This window comes from Hippocampus guttulatus, chromosome 10 (assembly GCF_054856545.1).
Source record: "Hippocampus guttulatus isolate MCC_2025c chromosome 10, RoL_Hgut_1.0, whole genome shotgun sequence".
Taxonomy (NCBI): domain Eukaryota; kingdom Metazoa; phylum Chordata; class Actinopteri; order Syngnathiformes; family Syngnathidae; genus Hippocampus; species Hippocampus guttulatus.
In genome coordinates this window covers 5,434,310-5,453,707 of record NC_141270.1, presented here as the reverse complement: position 1 = coordinate 5,453,707, position 19,398 = coordinate 5,434,310, and the positions used below count along the sequence as shown (strand labels likewise).

At 45.0% G+C, this 19,398-nt stretch overlaps 1 protein-coding gene across 6 annotated transcripts in view; it reads left to right on the top strand.

The window, feature by feature from the left end:
* Window positions 1–19,398, top strand: part of ccdc88ab (coiled-coil and HOOK domain protein 88ab) — a 51,832-nt gene that overhangs the window by 27,677 nt on the left and 4,757 nt on the right. For 4 of the 6 annotated variants that reach the window (XM_086122103.1, XM_086122100.1, XM_086122104.1 and 1 more), the window contains 27 exons: window positions 663–744; window positions 1,830–1,988; window positions 2,387–2,533; window positions 2,602–2,746; window positions 3,136–3,314; window positions 4,194–4,331; window positions 5,258–5,441; window positions 5,528–5,658; window positions 5,927–6,220; window positions 6,336–6,518; window positions 6,591–6,869; window positions 6,948–7,072; window positions 7,312–7,450; window positions 7,526–7,702; window positions 8,037–8,198; window positions 9,491–9,768; window positions 9,847–9,990; window positions 10,393–10,579; window positions 10,716–10,861; window positions 10,948–11,040; window positions 11,792–11,991; window positions 12,109–12,156; window positions 14,515–14,592; window positions 16,891–17,127; window positions 17,266–17,319; window positions 18,320–18,409; window positions 18,781–19,049. In XM_086122103.1, the coding sequence (XP_085978229.1) occupies window positions 663–744; window positions 1,830–1,988; window positions 2,387–2,533; window positions 2,602–2,746; window positions 3,136–3,314; window positions 4,194–4,331; window positions 5,258–5,441; window positions 5,528–5,658; window positions 5,927–6,220; window positions 6,336–6,518; window positions 6,591–6,869; window positions 6,948–7,072; window positions 7,312–7,450; window positions 7,526–7,702; window positions 8,037–8,198; window positions 9,491–9,768; window positions 9,847–9,990; window positions 10,393–10,579; window positions 10,716–10,861; window positions 10,948–11,040; window positions 11,792–11,991; window positions 12,109–12,156; window positions 14,515–14,592; window positions 16,891–17,127; window positions 17,266–17,319; window positions 18,320–18,409; window positions 18,781–19,049 (4,348 nt within the window). The remainder of the gene's footprint in view (window positions 1–662; window positions 745–1,829; window positions 1,989–2,386; window positions 2,534–2,601; window positions 2,747–3,135; window positions 3,315–4,193; window positions 4,332–5,257; window positions 5,442–5,527; window positions 5,659–5,926; window positions 6,221–6,335; window positions 6,519–6,590; window positions 6,870–6,947; window positions 7,073–7,311; window positions 7,451–7,525; window positions 7,703–8,036; window positions 8,199–9,490; window positions 9,769–9,846; window positions 9,991–10,392; window positions 10,580–10,715; window positions 10,862–10,947; window positions 11,041–11,791; window positions 11,992–12,108; window positions 12,157–14,514; window positions 14,593–16,890; window positions 17,128–17,265; window positions 17,320–18,319; window positions 18,410–18,780; window positions 19,050–19,398) is intronic. The other 2 variants (XM_086122101.1, XM_086122105.1) reach the window with 2 other exon arrangements.

Below are 19,398 nucleotides of genomic sequence, written 5' to 3'. Positions count from 1 at the left end.
CACATTTGCATGTCGGTTGCTGTTTATCTTGGAGTTGTAACTGTCGTTTGGTGTCGAGTGTGACGCTCGGCAGACGGAGCTTGTTGGATGTAGTCGGAGTCAAATTCAGGTCAGGACGACTGGGAAATATACACATGAGCTACCGTGTATTTCCGTGAAATTTCATTTGGTACGCTGTAATCTAGGCCATCGTGTAAAGCTTTTTCTTGTGCACTTTTATTAGCAACGTTGTTGCCACCTGATGTGGAATTTTCTAAGAAATATAGAGAATGAACAGAGTAGGGCTTTAACATGGAAAACGTGTCTCTACTTACAAAATATTTTTAGTTAAGAAATTTCTTCCAGAACCAATTAATTTCGGAAGTAGAGGTACCACTGTACTGTCACCATAGCGAGTTTCAACACATATTTGGATGCACAAGTTAGCATTGGCTTCTGATAAGTGAGGCATAGTTGACAGCTAGGTGAAGTCGGCGTGGTAATGTCTGATGCCCCGTGCACTGATCCGCTAATTGGGAAGGATACGAAGCGCTGCGCCCGTGAGCGAAAGTGCTTTTATTGTTTTTCCGGAAGGGCGCTATTTTTAATGTTTCACAGCAGTCCATTCTGTTAGCTTCACGCATCTAGTTTATCGCAGTTAAACGTCTTTGTTGCTTTTCCAGGGAAGAGAAGAGCGAGCAGCTTCTTGACACGCGGCAGGAGCTGGAGAACATGGAAGTGGAGCTCAAGAGGATCCAACAGGAGGTAAGTGGAACACAACGTAGTAGTACACCTCCTACTACTCGTATTTGTTATCTCCGTGACTCTTAATTGGCTCTCGCTCTTTAGCAGTTGCTATAATTGGCGCCGTCTTTAGCTTGAGGCAGCAGCCTCACGCTGTTTGGTAGACACCGCAGCTAATCGAGGTGGGTGAGGTCAAGGCAATGGAGGACACCGTGGACACCACTGGCTACTTAAAACCCTGCTAGCACACGAGGCACCCGGGAGCCAATGGCCCCATACGCCATTGGTATAGCTAGTTCAAGTTGATCGCACGTTTGGCATCATGTGACCATTGAAAATGGTGACCAATTTACGTAGATGGTTGAGAGAGGCTAAAAGCAATCTTCGTCACTTTGGTCCGTGCGTGCTCGCCCTTAGATTCCGGGGACCTGACATTGTTAAAGGCAGGCGTAATCTTGCCAAAGGTTAACTAATTTCTCCTCCAGGAGAACTGTATGAAAATGAAAAAAATGCTCCGTGGATAACAGCCGTGTGCGGTGCAGTTCCAAGAGGCCACTCTTCACACCTGGACATTAGAGTCAGCGGATAATGAAGATAACTGAACGCCTCCCTCCAATAGATCCCTCCTTTTCATTCTCGGGGTGGGGGACATTCAGTAACCTGTGATTTCCAAGATGCTATCGCGCACACGTGGATATGAAAGAGTTAACAGTCGATCGCGTTATGCAGGCTTTGTCATCCACTTAATGAGATAAAGGTTTTCTCCTGGAGATGCATTCTTCATCATTCATGATGAAGGATGTTAGCCACTTAAAAAAAAAATACCTCCTACAAATAGCTGCCTTCTTTTTAGAAGGAGAAAAAAAGGAGAAAAAAAATGTGGTAACCATAATTACCTTTGTTGAAGCTGTTGTTCATAAACCGACATTATTGTCAAACATCTGAGCCCAAGATGTGGGGGTCTGGATCTACTACAGAAAAATAAATGCCTCCTACAAATGGTCAACTCTGTTGCTTACCGAGACAACAGCGAACAGTCTCTCCGATAACGTAAAATGGTGAGCGTTTACATGAATGCATCTACTTTTGTCTTTCAACTCATTAAGAGCTACCAGCTTCTATCAGACGCTCGCTCGGCCCGGGCGTACCGCGACGAGCTGGACGCCCTCCGAGAGAAAGCCATCCGCGTGGACAAGCTGGAGAGCGAGCTGTGCCGCTACAAGGAGAGACTCCACGATATTGAGTTCTACAAGGCCAGAGTGGAGGTACGGTGATTTAGTTCAACACTGAAAACGAGATGATGAAAGAGCGTAACTTGCTTGTCTGTCTTATGTCTATTTATTTGACTGCTTATGTCTGTATATTTGATCAAAACCGGTACAAATAAACGCTCATACAAGGGGATTATATTTACTGTGATGTAAAGAATACAAGTTGAAAAAATATTGTCTTGAACCCTTTCACTGCGAGGAGTACAGGTTTTCAGATTTTGCCTTGGGGTTTAGCAGCCCTGTATTTTCCTGCCTTATCGTGAATCACATGGCATCCACATAGAGTAGCACACACCGTAAGGTTCTCTGCTCTATAAAGGCGTGCAAGCAACGCAAGTTGATTTTTAAACTGAGTGGAGTTCTGCGTTTTTGCTCTGTGATGAATTGTGTAGGAGTTGAAGGAGGACAATCAGGTCCTGCTGGAGACCAAAACCATGCTGGAGGAGCAGTTGGATGCCAGCAGGAGCCGATCTGACAAACTGCACCTCCTGGAGAAGGAAAATCTGCAGCTAAAATCCAAAATCCATGATCTGGAGATGGTAAGAGACATGTGGAAAGAGATCGGGTTGCTGTTTTAGCACTTCTAAAATCAAGTTGTTTCCATCAGGAGCGAGATTTAGATCGCAAGCGAATGGAGGAGCTGTTGGAGGAAAACCTGGTGCTGGAAATGGCCCAGAAACAGAGCATGGATGAGTCCTTACACCTGGGCTGGGAGCTAGAACAACTGTCCAAAACACCAGAGCTGACTGAGGGTAAGAAGAACCAGGCGCCACAAACCATCGTGGCAATCTTCCATTGGCTAGGCCTCGACTCTTGGCCAAAGTCTTGTTATTGATATTCAGCGGCTCCCGGAAGATAATCTGTTCTTTTCAGTTATTAAACTGTTAAGAGGTTTAACTAGCCGGGGATCTGCATAATGACTTGTTGTTTATTGAAATAACATTTAACAGCTTTTACACCTGGAACCTAACACCATGGGGCTTTGTCTCAAAGGGGACCTGTTGTTGGGGGGGGGGGGGGGGGGGGGGAACGGAATCGATTATACATGCTTGTATTGTGGGGAAACGGCATCATCTGTCTCTTTTTAATTTACATTTTGTTGACAAAGCTGCATTTAATTATCTGCTCGTTTCTGCCTCAGCACCTCAGAAGTCCCTCGGCGAAGAGGTGAACGAGCTGACATCCAGTCGGCTGCTAAAATTGGAGAAGGACAACCAGACGCTGCAGAAGACTGTGGAGGAGCTCCGGGGAGGCACTGGTTTGGACTCGGTGGCCAAACTGGGCAAAGTCAGCCAGGAGAACCAGAGGCTGAACCAGAAAGTGAGCAATGTTGATGTTATTCCTTGGGAGGTACACAACATGGCTCTGTCATTGGTCCAATGCTTTTTTTTTTTTTATTAAATATTTTCGCTTATTCTCACGTTGCTAAATAGAAATTGCTCATTTTACTCTAATACAAATGCATCCGATGGCTGGTCTTTCGACCTTTTCCCACACCACCAGAAGTACCAGAGAGAAATGAGCAGAAAGTATTTGGAGAGTGTAAGAAAAGGACCATGCAAGCACAGCTGTATATCCCACCTGCTTGGCTTTGCCTTTTCTTTTCCCACTCAGTGACACCCTAAATGCCCCTCGCCCAGAGGAGCCTCTTTGCAGGGAGGTACGCCTCCTGCGGGCTTGCTCTATTACAATTCTGTTCTTCTTCCTACACAAGCGCGGATTTTATCTCAGGATGCATTGATGCCTTTAGTAGCAGTGCTTAAAAAAATTGAAAGCACATAATATTAAAAGGGCACTAATCTGTGTCGAATTTGGTGTGTCCATGCTTTGTGCTAAAAACAGGTTCACAAACACGATGTGGACCTGTTTTTAGCACAAGCATGGACACAATGCGGACCACACTGACAGTGGCATCAAAATAGAAGCAACTCAGAGGCCGGTTACCCAGTTACACCTCAATAACACGAGTACAGCATATATATTAGACTTTTCAGGCAAATAAGGTTTTTAAAATTGACATCATAATAAACAAGCGTCATTGCTGACATTGTGTTGACTTCGTTGGACAGCGCACAACTGTTGACTGAACCAACAGGGCCTCTCCTGGTTGACACGAGACAAAATTCATAAACAATTAAATCGACACAAAATTAATATATTGATTATTATTATTCTCACTGCGGACTGATTTGTGTGCAGCTGGAGCATCTGAAAAGTGAACTGACGGCCGAGAAAGAGTCACTCCGCAGCGCCGAGTCGCTGAGCACGGATCTGATGAAGGAGAAAGCCTTACTGGAGAAGACGCTGGAAACGCTGCGGGAAAATTCCGAGAGACAGGTACCAGATCACAATCGGTTTCGGCATGACACTTTAAATGTGACCTCAATCTAAGTCTAACTGGAATGACCTCCATTTTGTGCAAAAATGCCCTGAATGGATCATGTGGCTTACTTACTTGATCACACGAGGCAGTCATTATACCAAACATGACAGTATTTCATTCCTCCTTTGGGAATGTGGAGCACGCACAAACAAAATGTTCATTGATCATTTTATTCCCCATAGGAAGCTATTTTGGAAAATAATGTGCGTCATTTGCCATTTACCAAAAGCGAGCAATGACAGTGCATTTTCTAAGAGGAGCTGTTTTTATGACTGCTTGGCCTAGATGCAGATGCTCTGATTCACTGTCAGGGGTCCACGGAGACTCTGTAGCGGTTCGACCCAAATAGGACACTTTCGATTACTTCACGTGTTTGACCGATGAAACACAGCATGGACGACGCCACATGATAGATTCCAAGATTACTGTGGTTAGAGAAAAATGTGTGCTTCTGTGTTACTGCTTCCAGGAAAATGTCTGAGTAATACCTGAAAATGAGTCAAATCACACATTTCAACCAAAATGAGCTTGATGCTCGTGTTAATCATGGTAGCTCGATTCCGTTCTCATACAAGTAATGCTGCATTAAAGTATAACCTACTGTCAATTTATACTTTTGAAAAGTGCTCTTTAATGCTTTTTGAAGTCACGCAGGGATGCTTTTTAAAGACGACATTGCTACATTACATCTGGTCATGTTCTTAATTCACGTGTGGGTGAAACTGTTTGTCTGCCTTTACGCACTCCAAGTGGGATCTTTTTGACCTCCCAGCCATCCCCTAACAGGCAGACTCGTTTACCGCTGAGTGCTACCGCATGACATCACTGGTTATGTCTCCTGAAGCACAGTATGCTCAGTTGAGTTGTGTTGTGTCCGCAGCTGAAGGGTCTGGAGCAGGAGAACAAGCATCTAAGCCAGACGGTGTCATCTCTGCGTCAACGCAGCCAGGTGGGCGTCGAGGCTCGCGTCAAGGACGTCGAGAAGGAGAACCGCATCCTCCATGAGTCCATCTGCGAGACCACGGGCAAGCTCAACAAGATGGAGTTTGAGCGGAAACAGCTGAGTGAGGCCAACATCTCCGCCAGCACTTTCTCGTGTGTCTGTTTTCTTTTCCTCCGTCGGATCAACACGGCGGCCGTTTGTCTGCAGGAAAAGAACTGGAGTCCTTGAAAGAGAAGGGCGAGAGAGCGGAGGAGTTGGAGATTCTGATACAGAAGTTGGAGCGGGACAACGAAAGTCTGCAGAAGAGAGTGGCCAGTTTGGGAATCACCTGCGAGAAGGTTGGTTCTTGTCGTTTCCTGGAAGAAATACCGCAAAATTTAATTCTCTGGATTTAAAAAAAAACAGCAGGCCATACTTTTCCCATCCCTACTTTAGCCTCTGCGCTGTGAATTTCAATGCTTTATCATTTTATTATTCATGTTAGACATTGGAATTACAGACTGACTTATCATCTGAGGCAACCCACCGTCATCAAAATTAGATCAGAACTTTTGAAATCCTGCCAGTGTTTGAGGCAACGGTCTTCTCCGTTTATTCCACCTGAAGGTATCGTCGTTGGAGAAGGAGAACACCGACCTGGAGGCGGAGAGCCGGCGCCTCAAGAAGAAGCTGGACAGTCTGAAGAACATGGCCTTCCAGCTGGAGGCGCTGGAGAAGGAGAACTCGCAGCTGGAGCAGGAGAACCTTGAGGTGCGACGCTCGGCCGAGAGCTTCCGCTCAGCCGGGGTCAAGGCCGTGCAGCTCGAGGCCGAGAACAGGGAGCTGGAGAGCGAGAGGAGCCAGCTTAAGCGCAGCCTGGAGCTCCTCAAAGCCACCTCCAAGAAAACGGAGAGATTAGAGGTGAGACCTTCCCGCCAAACGGGTCCGCCGGTGATAGTTTTAATGGTGCCTCTGACTCACCACAAGCAGTCAACTTTGTTTTTCCGTCCTACTCTGACCGCTCCCATCACCCTAGGTGAGCTACCAGGGCCTGGACACCGAAAACCAGCGCTTGCAGAAAGCGCTGGAGAACAGCAGCAAGAAGATCCAGCAGCTGGAGGCCGAGCTTCAGGAGGTGGAGTCCGAGAACCAAACCCTCCAACGCAATCTGGAGGAGCTCAAGATCTCCAGTAAGCGTCTGGAGCAACTGGAGCAGGAGGTGGGTGGAGAAATGAGGCGCCGATTATAACACCAGGTACATTTTTGGACTCGTCTACTGTCATGGTTCCAGAATAAGACGCTAGAGCAGGAGAGCTCCCAACTGGAAAAGGATAAGAAGCTCCTGGAAAAGGAGAATAAGCGGCTGAGGCAGCAGGCTGAAATTCGCGACTCCAAGCTGGACGACGGCAACCAGCGTATCGCCATCTTGGAGAAAGAGAACCGTACCATGGGCAAGGAGATGATCTTTTTCCGGGACTCGTGCACACGGGTCAAAGACCTGGAGAGAGAGAACAAGGAACTGGTCAAACAAGGCACCATTGATAAGAGGACCCTCATCACGCTGAGAGAGGTTTGTGGGAAAAGATGAAGAAATGGCCTGTTTTAGTTGGAGTGAAATGAAACAAATCCTCCCTTTGTTTGTGATTAGGAATTGGTAAGCGAGAAGGTGCGCACTCAGCAGATCAACAACGACCTGGAAAAACTGACGCATGAGCTGGAAAAGATTGGACTCAACAAGGAGAGGCTGCTGCTCGACGAGGACTCCGACGACAGGTATCCACAAGTTCATTTCGAACTCGGTCTGTCATCTCAGGTAGTGCAACCGGGACTCTAAATAAATCAGGTCTGCGGCTCACTTTAGATTGAGGTGCCGTCTATTTCAACAATTGCTCGTGCAGTGGGATAGTGACAGCTGAAAAGTAGCTCATCGTCTTGTTCAGAATCTGGAAGGAATAACAAATATAATGTGCTACTTTTGCATTCGTAAAATAAATCCAAATGTCTTTACCCAGGTTTAAGCTCCTAGAAAGCAAACTGGAGTCGACGCTCAAGTCCTCATTGGAGATCAAGGAGGAGAAGATCGCTGCCCTTGAGGCCAGACTGCAGGAGTCGTCCACTTTGAACCAGCAGCTTCGCCAGGAACTCAAGACCGTACGGGTCAACACGCACACCACAAAACAAGAGTCCAAAAGGCTTCTTCATTTATCTTGTGTGTTTTCCTCTCAGGTGAAAAAGAACTATGAGGCTCTGCGTCAAAGGGAGGAGGAGGAGAGGATGGTGCAGAGCTCGCCCCCTAGAGGTGTGGAGGACCCCCAGGCGGTCAGCAAATGGGAAAAGGAGAGCCACGAGGCCACCAGGGAACTACTCAAGGTCAAGGACAGACTCATCGAGGTGGAGCGCAATGTGAGTCGGCCAGCTCTTTGAATGCCTCGCGAAACATTCGTGGTCTTATTTCACGGCAAAATTCCAACTCAAATGTTCAGCTCATTCAGGACATTGGGAGGGATTTCTTACATTCCTAAAATTCCCATATCATCATCACCGCATTTCCAAATTAATGGCGAGATTTTGCATGTGTAACTAATCCTTCTGGATTTCTTAATCCATTCTAAATGCAAACGTACTCTTCATCGCATTGCGGGTTCACTTCATTAAACAGAAATCCAATTCAGGCCTGGCGCGTCACCATTCACGTTCTCTTGTTAATTTGTATTTGTTTTTCCACCCCTCCTCCTAGAATGCCACGCTGCAGGCGGAGAAGGCAGCGCTGAGGAGCCAGCTCAAACAACTGGAGACGCAGAGTTCCAACCTGCAGGCTCAGATCGTGGCCGTGCAGAGACAGACCGCCTCTCTGCAGGAGAACAACACGACGCTGCAGACTCAGAACGCCAAGCTGCAGGTGATGTGCGCAAACAATAGAAAACTGCGGTTGTGGGGCAGCATTGCAATAAACGCTTCCCTGCAGCTCGCTGCCTGCGGCTTATATCGAGGACACAAAACCACTAATAATGATCATCGTAGTATGCAACAATAAGATATCACTTCATTTATTTATGAGTTTAACATTTTTAATTATGATTTTTTTTTTTTGTATTTGCATGGGGGGGGCTTTAATGAAATGATTTTTGCCCCAGTTAGTGTCCATGAATACTTTAAAAGGTTGATTTTGTTCTGCTCATACTTGATGAAAAATCTGCCACAGAAGACATTTTAGTCATTTTAAGAATTGGCATGCTTAATATGTCAATTATTGATAAGATATTTATAACATATTAAAATATATGAGTGAATGAGATCTTGGATCAAAGGTGCCTTCAAAAAGGTCTTGTTGGCTTGACATATAAAAATATAAAAATTTCAAATGTAAACGGATCGATTAGAACATCAGCAGGCAGGTGAACTTCCGTCCAAGTGATTTCAGTGCTTTGAAAAGCAATCTAAACCGAGGAAGCTTTTGCATTTGGTTGCGAGCCAAAAGGGCCGGCCTCTTTAAAAGCATTTCACCCACATTAGTCAGTCTGGAGTTGCCCCTCTTTGGCTCTGTCCCAACCCCGCCAGCCTGCTTAGCTCCCCCACTATGGATTTAGACCTGAACTCCTTGTTTGGCAGCTTTTCAAAGCCAGCTTATGGGACACGAGACTGACACTGACTGGCGTCTCGCAGTTTTTTTTGTTTGTTTGGTTTTTTTTTTCCACGGGGTGTCCCTGCTCAAACGTCTCTACGGGGTTACGTTTGTTTGTGTTTGGAAGCATATGTTTTCTAATTTGTCTGTCACACTAACTGATACTGAGGGCTTTAGCCACAAGTAAACTAGTTTGAATAAAACAGAATAGGATTGTAGCCATATCCATATTGGTTCAAAATGTCTTGTGATCTTTCCAAAGACAATTTGAACGCATTAAGACTTCACGAATGAGTCACTCAACATTTTGTGACATGAGATTATCCTTTGTGATGTGCAAATTTACAATTTGCATCAGAACCGGAAGAAATCTGTTTTGGATATTTTGCCGATTTCCCAAAATATACATATCAGGTCAATTGAAGACTCCAAATTGTCCTTAGGTATGAACGTGAGTAACCTGCCTCTCCTTTCTGTGCTTTTATTTTCACAAGTTTGCAACACGACACATTCGGAACAATGAGTGACCCAAAGGGTCATAACACGTGGACCTTGCTTGTCCCTTCCAGGTGGAAAACTCCACGCTGAGCTCGCAGGGCGCCACCCTGATGGCGCAGCATGCTCAGCTGCAGGGCCAGCAGAGCAGCGTGGAAAGCGAGCGCGAGGGAGCGCTGCGGGAGAAAGAGGAGCTCAGGTCCACGTACGAGCTGCTCCTGCGCGACCACGAGAAGCTGGCGGCGCTCCACGACAAGCAGGCGTCCGAGTTCGAGGCGCTCATCGGCAAGCACGGCGGCCTGAAGAGCTCCCACAAGAGTCTGGAGCAGCAGCATCGCGACCTGGAGGACAAGTGAGGAAATCGGCATTGGAAGCAATGTTTTATGTTGGAGGAGAGGGACATTAGGATAAGATTGATTTATTCTCTCAGGTATAAGCAGCTCCTGCAGAGGAAAGGAGATCTGGAGGAGCTGGAGAAGAACCTCAAGGAACAACAAGACAAAATGTCCGCAGAGAATCAGGGCCACCGAGCTACGGCCGACCAGTGCAAATTGCTCAAAGAGGAAAACGACAGGTCAGATTGTGTATGCAAATGTGCTCTTACACGTACAGTATAAAGCTTTGCCATTGTAAATATTGACTCAATTTAACATTTACGATTGTTTGGCCGTGACCGTTTGCATAAGCAGATCAGGGAGGAAGATCTCTTATTACAGACCACACCACTGGATAATCACTCGGGATAATCGGATGCAATAATCAAGCTGACTTTGATCACGAGGGGGAATCTGGCTAAAATTTGGCCCGATTGTGAATGTGTAATCTGCTTTAAATATTGAACACGTTTAATATGTACCGGTACATTGTTAGGCCCTGTTTAGTGAGTGGGCTAGGGAGGGAGTGGAACAAAAAAAAAACACTCAACACACCATTGATTGTTTTTTTTTTTTTTTGTTGTTCTTTGTTTAACCCACAGATTAAACACCACATACCGCCAACTGCAGAAGGACAACGAGAACCTCCAGCTGGACCACAGGAACATCAAGAGTCAGCTGAACGGCGCCAAGCTGGAGCAGACCAGGCTGGAGGCCGAGTTCTCCAAGCTGAAGGAGCAGTACCAACAGCTGGACATCACCTCCACCAAACTCACCAATCAGTGCGAGGTGAGGGCCCAGTCAACAACCACAAGAGGGTCCAAAGAGCTCACGCGATGAAGGCAGAACAACACCACAAAGGGATATTTGACACCACGATACAGTTACCAAGGTGTATGGTTCTCCTTCTGAATGTGCTTCTCAGCTGTTGAGTCAGCTGAAGGGCAACCTGGAGGAGGAGAACCGACACCTGCTGGACCAGATCCAGACGCTGATGCTGCAGAACCGCACGCTGCTGGAGCAGACCATGGAGAGCAAAGACCTGTTCCACGTCGAGCAGAGACAATACATGTAAGCGCAGAACAGTTTTTCTTTGAATTAAAAAAAAAAAAAAAAGCAGACGACGGCTCCCGAATGAGAATTTGTCATCTTTTTAGTGACAAGTTGAATGAACTGAGGAGGCAGAAGGAGAAGCTGGAGGAGAAGATCATGGACCAGTACAAGTTCTATGATCCTTCACCTCCACGCAGGTGAGCAGCAGCTTTGAAAGGAGACCTATAAAATATGCATTAGAAGTCCACGAAACATTTTTTTTTCAGAATTTAAAACTCCCCGCAGTTGTCTAAATAAAATGTTTTGAAATTTAAATTCATTTGAATTAATTTCACCCAATTGGATAATTTTCTTTTTTAAATGAATGAATGATTTTTTATCCATGAATGAATCATTCATTTATTTTAACATTTATTTCACCTTGAGATCTGTTTTAATTGATTAAACTTCATTTTTAGTAACAATATAGTTGTAATTAATGTCACATCATATCAAGGAATATAAAATTAATAAAATATCAATTACAAATTTAGTCATATTTTTATCTCATGATTTTATTTTGTGAACTTTTTAATTGAAATGGATTATTCAATCTTAATAAATTACATTTTATTCCTTGAATTGTAGCTTATTTGAACAAGAATATAATTAATACAAATTAAATTATATTAAATTTGATGGATTCAGTTTTACACGGACTGTATTTTAACTTGATTTCAATAAATTCCAACGTTTTTAACTTAAGTGTGTTTTAAAGACTGTTTTACTTCATTTCAACTTCAAGTTTTTAACATCACGCTTAAAGATAATTTCATCCTGATTTAATTATTGAGGTAAAATGTTCCCGTTTAATCACTAACCAAATGGTTTTGCACTGGAAACAACTTAAAGACCCAAAAAGTATTTCTGCTCTTTAACGTACATCAGCGACGTGTTTTACCATCCCAGGCGCGGCAACTGGATTACGCTTAAAATGAAGAAGTTCAAGACCAAAAGCCGCGAGCGAATGCGCTCCCTCACGCTGACGCCGTCCCGCTCAGAGTGCGGCGACGGCTTCCTGTCCTTCCCCGCCGACAGCCAGGACAGCTCTTCGGTTGGCTCCGGGTCCAACTCGCTGGATGACACGCTCGCGCACAAGAGGAGCAGCAGTGAGTACAAGCGCACGCATACGCGGAGGTTCTGAGATGATTCCCAATTTTTCTGCGCTTGCCCTCCCCCTCACCCCCTGTGCTCTAATTCCTGAATTTCATATCTCTCTGCGTAAGGGAGGAGAGGCCAACGGTGCCTTGTTCAAGGGCAGGGCTCCAGCAATGGTATGCTGCGGACGGGGAGGGTGGGCGGGGGTTGCGAGCCGCCCCTCACCTCTCTCAGGGCATGTTTTCGTGAGTTCCATCGTGTGTGTCGGTCGGCTTACGGCTGAGCTGCGCCCAGGCCATGAGGTTGACTCAACCAACACCCGAGTAACTCTGAGACTATTTTATTGAAAGCTTTCAATTGCCTGTCAGTCAACCAGCTGATGTGTGCAGTTCAGCTGTAAAGTGGATTCAAACCATTACCACATTGGTCTCCATTATCATTATTGTTATTGTTACTATCAAAGCAAAAACAGATTCTCGAACTGGAATGGAAAATTTATTTTGGGCAAAAATCCACCAAGGCTGAAGGATCCTAATAAAACGGGTCTTTTATCCTGATTCTCACCCAAAAGTAATCACAGTTTTCCCTCTAACGTCCGTCGCGAAGCATCGTAATAAGGTAAAAGTCTTTTGCAACCCAGGAAACCAAATGTGTTATATTGTCCCTGTTGGGCATTTTCAGAGAATTAAAAAAATGATAATTACGATAATAAAAACGATTCTGACTTTAAATCTTGAGGTGACATAATGCTGTGCAGTTTCAGAGAGAGAGAATTTCACAAAAGTTCTCAGATACTTTGTGTTCAAATGAGTATTTTTTTTCTCCACAATTTTCAAACTTTGCCCGATGAAATTAAAGCCAAATTCTCATCAACTACCAACCTCTATAAACTTCCTGAAAAGTTTGCGTCAAATAGCAAGAGGATGCCAACGACAAACACATCTGTGCTAACCCATCGCTCCCATTAATGGATCGTCATCATCTGTTTGTGTGATGTTGCCGTGGCAATGCAGTGGACTGTGTGGCGCAGGGGTGTCCAAACTCGGGCCTCGAGCGCCGAGTTTGGACACCCCCTTGGACTGTAGCGTGTTGAGATTGTGACGTTTTAATTAGAAACGAGCTAGTGTGAGAGTTTGCAAGTGTGTTAGACTCTTGGCACTTTGTACGGTGTGCTGTTGTAGTTGCAAGTGTTCTGAGCTTGCCGTTTGATTATCATAGCACATTTTGCTTGATTAAAATGTGCATTGTGCGTGTTTGGGGAAATGTGTGAGATGTGCATGAAAGTGGTCTTCATGAGTTTGTCGTGGAGGTGGATGGCCACACCATTAATTAATGTACGCTTGCATGGAGAATGCGGAGCTCTGCCAAAGCAGTTTTTTTTTTTTTAACGCGCGTCACTTGTGGATAAATAAAAAAAGAAAGTAAACCTAAGCGAAATTACAACCAAATCCAATTCCATATATTGCTATTATTAATTCTCTTCAAATAAAATGCTTCGTAATTACAAAAATACTGATGTTGAAACACCACTTTTTACGCCGACAACAGTATTAATATTCAGTCGATTCTGATTCTTATTAATATTGCGTTTGTGAAATATGAGTTGAGCAATTAAATCCATCCCTTGAGTTTAGACATTTTTTAGAAAGTTTAATTAGAAATTTTATTAATATATATAATTAAAAAGAATAGTTTGCCTTCTTTGTTTTTAATTATACAAGATTTCTTTTTATTTTTTTGGGGTGTTGCTTTTCTTTCTTGAAGTCCAAATTATTAATAGTTAAAACATTGTAATTTTAAACACATTTCTTTTTTTAATTAAAATATTTTTTAACTAAATTATTTTTAAACATTTAATTTTAATTTAAAAAAATTAAACAAATTTCATCTAGTTTTCCCTTTTTTAATCAAGTCATTTTTGGACCGATTTTTCTTTTTTTTTCCTTCTAATTGCTTTTGAGAAAATGTTATTTAATCGGGTTTAAAAAAACGTTATGATTTTTACGCAGTTTTGATGATTATTTTCCTTTAAACATTCCCCCCAAAAATAAAACGGTGTGCTTTTTATTTTCAAACTTCTCAGCTATTCATATTGTTCACCTAATAACATAATTTCCCCAAGTCATTTTCAACTTAAATTGTTGACTACAAAATATGAGCGTACTTGTTAATGTAATTCTCATTTTGATCTGAAAACATTCAAGGTTGACTTTGGCAACTGTGCAATTAGGCCAACAAACTCCAACAGAAGCTATCATGCAACAAATGGATCGTTGCCATACCTTGGTGGAGATCATAATGCTTGGGGGAGGTATTAATTGAAAACTAAGATGACACCGTTCTTAAGCGACTTGAGATGGCTTCGATGTGGTTTTATGATGACTTGAGTGTGCAGTGCCTCCGCTCGTTCCCTGTTGCCTCTTTTGTCACGTTAACGACATACCCCTTCCCTTTTTTGTTTTTTTTACCCTCCCTCTGCCTCATTCTGTCACCCCACTGCCACCCTGTCTGTCTGTGTGGCCGCGCTGTGGCAGCTTTAAAAAGGTTGCCTTTCATGAGGAACAGATCCAAGGACAAAGACAAGGCCAAGGCCATCTACCGGCGATCCATGTGTAAGCCTGCCGCGCTGAGCCGTCATTTTCCCTCCTCCCGCCGCCAGCCAGGACACCCTCACTGATCTCGTGTGTGTGTGTGTGTGTGTGTGTGTATTTTGCCGGTCTAAGGGCACCCCTTTAATTTGCTTACGCTGACACCGCTAACATCAGCGTCTCGTCCTGCTCTGTGTGACCCGTCCACCTTTTTTTTTTAGTCACTCATGTGTAGTGGTTCATGTAGCCGAGAAGATGTAGTCAGGACTAACCCCCGTCGAGTTTTTCCTTTTTTTTTTTTTTTTTTTAAAGCTGTTTGTTTGAGTGTTGCCTGTCAGACTTTGTGTTGCTGGAATCACTGAGCAGCTTTGTGCAATGAAAGGTGCCTTGTGTGCAGTGGTTCGTGAGGGTCAGGGGGGAGTAGGGGTGACTGTGTGTGTGTAAATGTGTGCGCGCAGGTAGGCGTGTGTGGCAAAGAGTGTGAGAGGGTATGTTGCTGTGAGACAGTTTGAGTGTTTTGCAGTGTCCGTCCGTCTTTGTGCGTGTCTGTGTGTTAGTGTCTGTGTGAGTGCGTGCGTGTGTGTTTAGAGTACTTGAGCGTGTGTTTGAGTGAGCGAGTGTTTCGAATGGGAGTTGTATGTACGCGTGCTTGAGCGCGTGTGTATTTTTGTGCGTCTCGCTTGACTCGCCGGTGCGATGACTTGAAACGAAGCCGTTGAGTTTGAGTTGGTTTTGAGCGTTCATTTTCATGGTCGGCCATTGCACACGTTCACATGCCTGATGAGCGTGTGTACGTTACCGCAGCTTTCTGCCTGCCGTCACGCTGCCTTCGAGTGCAAGAAAGACAGCGGGATGAGAAAAGCGCCGTCTTTATTGCACGTTGCACTCGCCTCACACAGGTTTAGGTGCATCGGGCGAGATCCAAGACAAAGAGATGCTTTGCAAAGATAATGCTCGGGTTTCATTGAAAGTGTATTTGACATGTTTTTATTTTTTTCTAAATTTGAATATTTACATACAAGTTTGGATTAGATATAATTTGTCATTGCTTGGATTCTGAGATGTGAGTGAGCACATTTAGAAATGTTGATAAGCTTAAGTTTAATTTGATATATCCCATGAAGTTGGTGTGGAAAAAAGAAAAAGTGGCGACGTGTAAAAAATGTTGCAAATAGAAAAATGTACAAATGTTTTTTTTAAATTCCATCATCCATTCTCTACAGCACTTTTCTCACGACATTAAAATTCTTTTGATCATTTCTATGGATGGTCACCCAAATTGAATTAAAACCACACCATTAAAACAAAACGATCGCCGCATAAGATAAGATAAGTAAACCTTTATTAGTCTCGCAATGGAGAAATTCCCAATTCACAGCAGCAAAGTTCTGAAAGGAAGAAGTAGAACAACAAAATATAGGAGCTGCTGGTAAGGCAGCCACTCTCGCGGCGCCATTTTGAAGTCAAAATAACACAACACATAGGACACAGACAGTCGTGCAATCTTCACCAGTTTTCTGCATACACTTTGTTGTCTGAAGCAGTTATAGATGAAAGAGGAGAGGATCAAAGTATAATTCATCATGTTGCAAACCAGTGTGGATCTTACATTTTGACCCTTTCGTTGAATTTAATACTGGATTCCGTCTTAATTAATCGAGATGGCATTTTTTACCCGATAAAAAGGCAGAATGTTTAAACCGTGTTTTGTTTTGGATCTCATCAGATGACTGTACTGTACCTAATGCTGTGTCCGTGGAGTGCTGCTCACTTGTATCTTCTTTTTGCCGTTAAACTGAACGCCTGCATGTGCCATTGCTTGGTTACGTTGACTTGAGCCCGAATCATAATTTTCTCCACACATAAAACAATTTAAATGAAATAAAAGTTCGGCCCGGTAGTCCGGTGGTTAGCACGTCGGCTTCACAGTGCAGAGGTCAATTCAATTCCAGCTCCGACCTCCCTGTGTGGAGTTTGCATGTTCTCCCCGGGCCTGTGTGGGTTTTCTCCGGGTGCTCCGGTTTCCTCCCACGTTCCAAAAACATGCATGGCAGGCTGATTGAACACTCTAAATTGTCCCTAGGTGTGTGTGTGCGCGTGCATGGTTGTTCGTCTCTGTGTGCCCTGCGATTGGCTGGCAACTGGTTCAGGGTGTCCCCCGCCTACTGCCCGAAGACGGCTGGGATAGGCTCCAGCACCACCCGCGACCCTAGTGAGGATTTAGCGGTTCGGAAAATGGATGGATGGATGGATGAAATAAAAGTTGATGAAAGTTTCATTATCGTAGACCAGACCCTTAAATCCAACTCCATCCATCTGCAGCCATGAACGACCTTCTCCAGACCATGACGGTGGCCGGCGTTCCGGGCGCCGACTGGGCGGGCAGCACGGAGAACCTGGATGGCGGCGAGGCGGGAGACGTGGGCGGTGGGCGCCGCGAAGGGGGCGGCGGCCAGCGCATGAAGGAGCTGGCCTTCTCCACCAACGCCATCGACTGCGCCACCCTCACGCTGCCCTCCTCCGCCCACAGGAGGGCCGCCCACAGGCTACAGATCAAAGGTTTGCAACCCTTCTTTTTTACGACGCGGGTCCAATCGTCAGCGTGAGCATCCAAGAAAGGAAATAAAAAATGGAAGCGGCCATACTTTGCATACAATGCGAATGGAAATGATCTGTGACGTTCATTTTTATCAACAGACGATGCTTCCTGCGAGGATGTCCCCGGCTCCTCGGATGATCCAAAGAGTCAAGGTAAGCTCAGTCGAGAATCAGAACTCTTTCAAAACCAGGTCAGGAGTTTCTTCCCCCATCCTGTCCGATAATCTTTCAGCCCCCCCCGCTTGTTTCTCAGATTTAAGCCTGGCAGCGGCCATTTTGATAGCGAGCAAAGCGAAGTCCCGTCCAAAGCAGGATTGACTGTTGCAGTCTGCAAGACGCTATTCAGGGCATACGTTCATTAAATGAGATGTACGGTCCATGTTTTATCACTATTTACATGCGTTCTTAAGCTTCTTTTAACACTCTCACTGGGCTTCCTTAATTATGTGAAGGTCTTGGATGCATTAGTGGTAAGCACGGAGGCTGCTTGGCTGATGACTTCCCAGAATGCACGGATAAAACTCCACCCCAACCTGTAATTAGTCCGCCATACATTTGGATTACGAGACATTTTACTGACTGCGAAGTCTCTAATAAGAGAAATCTCGATTGGCAGAACAGACCATTAAGGTGGGGCGTCTTTTATTTTTCTCTTGAATCTTTATTTTGAAAGGATATACCTGCAATGACTTTGCTAATCATGTCATACAATGATAAATATGATAGCAATGTTCCGACCCATAGTAATTTCTTAATCAATGATGTTGAATTTACAATATCGTTGACCAATGGACGATGCCATAAAATCTGATAGATAATGCCGTGATGTCATCATCCATAAGAACAACGTCACATTTCCTTTCCCCTATGATGCAAAATTTGGTCTAACGTTTAGGTTGCCGTAAATAGAACGACATCTACTTTCTGGCCAGCCTCCTCTTCCTCGCCGTGGGTTCTGTCTTGGTCGCTCCAGCGGCCACGTTGGCAGCCGGCCACACTTTCTGTCCGTCCGCCTGGCACGTGCCATCTGCCGCCCCAGCGGGGGGGCGGGGGGGTCTGCGCTAAGCGCCCAGCGCTGACAAGCCTTCACGTTACTTCCTGTGTGTGTTACTACATGTGTCTTCCCTCTTTGTCCTTGCACCCCTCCCACCAGCCTCCAGACCCTCCAGTCTCCATAGCAACAGGACCACCAGTAGTAATAGTAACAATAACTCCCAGCTCACCTCTCCCCTGGAGGCAAAAGGTACGCTCCTCCTTCTACCCTTCCACCTTTCCTCCTCTTCCTCTTCCTCCTCCGTTATTTTTTTCATACGTCGCCGCACATGGTTGCACACGTCACTCACCGTGCAAGTCTGCCCCTTAGAGATCCCGAATGGTTTAATCCACGATCATTTCTTAATCTATAATGACGTGACAGTGTCATGATCTATGCCAACGTCATCTGCGTTCGCTTTGCCATCACGCGCAAGGACAATTTCACAATCCGCAACAAGGCAACATCAATTCACATGATCATTTCTCAAGATAACAGCATCTTCTTTATACGTAACCCCGTCGTAATCAATACATCCTAACCCATAATCGCAATGCGCGTATGTGGTCCTTCCCCATCAGGCACGTTCAACGGCAGCACAAGTCGTCCTCACAGCGAGAGCAGCGGCGAGTTCAGCTTGAGTTTGGAGCAGGAGGCCTGGTCCAGCAGCGGCAGCAGTCCCGTCCAGCAGGCTTCGTCGTCCCGCTCGTCCCGCCAGAGCCCCGGACCCACGCGGCACTCCCTGGAACCCGCCGCCGCCACGCCAGGTCAGATCAGGAAAACGGCCTCCCCGGGCAGCGAAGTGCTTTCTCTGCAGCAGTTCCTGGATGAGGGAATCGACCCTGCCGAGGTGAGCTCTTAAAGATGACGCTTTAACTGTTGTGTATGATGACGTACTTTTTATGTAGTTAAGACCGAGTCGTGGTTTTGTTATGGAATTAAGAAATGACAGAGCCCTGTGAAATCTGCTTAGCAACAAGTAGCAAAAATCCCTAACCCCCCCCTCCCCCAAAAAAAAATTCCAAAGTCTTATGTTTGTATATTTTCAAACCTGCTTGAAATGAGTGTCACAACAAATGTCACAAAAAGCAAAATGTGCATGTTAAATCTCTTTTTGGGGTCTGGGAGTCACTTTGTAATGCATACTTTTTCAGCAGAATACACAAAGATTTACATGAAATGGAATCGGCAAAAGATAG